Here is a 1458-nt window from a genome sequence, read left to right as displayed (position 1 = left end):
AGTCCATTTCAGGCTGCGATCACAGAATACCGTAGACTGGGTGGCTTAGAAACAACAGACATTGATTCTCCCACAGTCCCAGAGGCTGGAAGTCTGAGATCCAGGTGTGGGCAGGGCTGGTTCCTCCTGAGGCCTCTCTCCTGGGTTTGGAGACGCCGTCTTCTCCCTGTGTCCTCACAGGCTCGTCCCTCTGTGTGTGTCTGTGTCCTCATCTCTTCTTATAGGGACCCCAGTCCTATTGGATGAGGCTCCACCCAAATGACCTCATTTTACCTGAATCACTTCTTTCAAACCCTGCCTATGAATACCGTCACATCCTGACCTGAGGGACTGGGGGTCTTAGGGGTGCAACATACGGGTTTGGAACTCAGCCCATATCTGCAGCACGTTGATTCTTCTCCCACGGGCTGGTTTTTCTGCTTGATATTCATCGATGTGCTTTTACCTTGTGTACGCCTTGTTTTACAGCTGGAGACTTGATCCTCTAGATCCCCAGCGTTCTCTGTAAAAGAAGGCTCGGTGGCCCCGTCGAATACTTTCGACAACACTGGTCTGCGTCTTTTGGGTCTGCAGGAGTCAAAAGTACTCGACGAGTGACTTCATGGGTCTCTCTGCGCTTGTGTTTTAACAGGCCCTGCTCACCGCTTGCAAGCTGAAGGTGTTTGATTGGTTAAAAGATGAAGCACCCCAGAGGGCTCCAGATATTGCCAGCAAAGTGGACGCCTCTGTGTGTGGAACGGAGAAGCTGCTGGACGTCTGTGCTGCCATGGGGCTCCTGGAGAAGACAGAGCAAGGTGACAGGACCCAGCAGGTTTTGCTCTGACGATCTTTACAGGTAGAAGTCACTGAGGGAAGGTGACCTGGAGCCCGGGCAGAGCGAGGAAGGAGGGCCAGACCTTCTATCCCTCTGCCCTCGGGAACGCTGCTTTTCCCAGAAGGGGGAGAAGCAGAGGGTGAATGAGAGAGGGGGAACAGTGGTGGCCGCGAGCACGCCGGAGAAGGGTAACGTCCTTATGGGCTCTAGTCTCAAAGGGGCTGTATCAGTCCATGTTCTCCTGAGAAACAGAACGCAGTAGGGTGTGCACACAGACATTAATTTACTTGCTGATTGATTTTTATGGACAGATAAGGTGGGTGGATGGGTAGACAGATACATAGATAGATGATAAATGCATAGATACCTTGATATAGATTGACGATACAGAGATGATAGATACATAGATGATGGGAAGAATTGATAGAAGGATGGATGGAAGGATGAATGGATGGATGGTAGGTGGATAGATGGATGAGGGGAAGGATGAATGGATGGATCGATCAATGGACGGATGGATGGATGGGAAGGTGGATGGATTTGTGGATCAGTGGATGGGTGGATGGATAGATGGATGGACGGATAGACGGATGGATAAATGAAAGGGTGGGTGGATGGATGGATCGATGAATCGGTGGATGGGT

General features: G+C 51.0%; 1 protein-coding gene across 1 annotated transcript in view; it reads left to right on the top strand.

The window, feature by feature from the left end:
- Positions 1 to 1458, top strand: part of ASMTL (acetylserotonin O-methyltransferase-like) — a 55716-nt gene that overhangs the window by 23927 nt on the left and 30331 nt on the right. The window contains exons 5-6 of the mRNA XM_012000630.1: positions 489 to 582; positions 632 to 794. Of these exons, the coding sequence (XP_011856020.1) occupies positions 489 to 582; positions 632 to 794 (257 nt within the window). The remainder of the gene's footprint in view (positions 1 to 488; positions 583 to 631; positions 795 to 1458) is intronic.

Source organism: Mandrillus leucophaeus, unplaced genomic scaffold (genome assembly GCF_000951045.1).
Source record: "Mandrillus leucophaeus isolate KB7577 unplaced genomic scaffold, Mleu.le_1.0 Scaffold634, whole genome shotgun sequence".
NCBI lineage: Eukaryota > Metazoa > Chordata > Mammalia > Primates > Cercopithecidae > Mandrillus > Mandrillus leucophaeus.
Note: the sequence above shows the minus strand (reverse complement) of the source record. Positions and strands in the feature narration are given on the sequence as shown.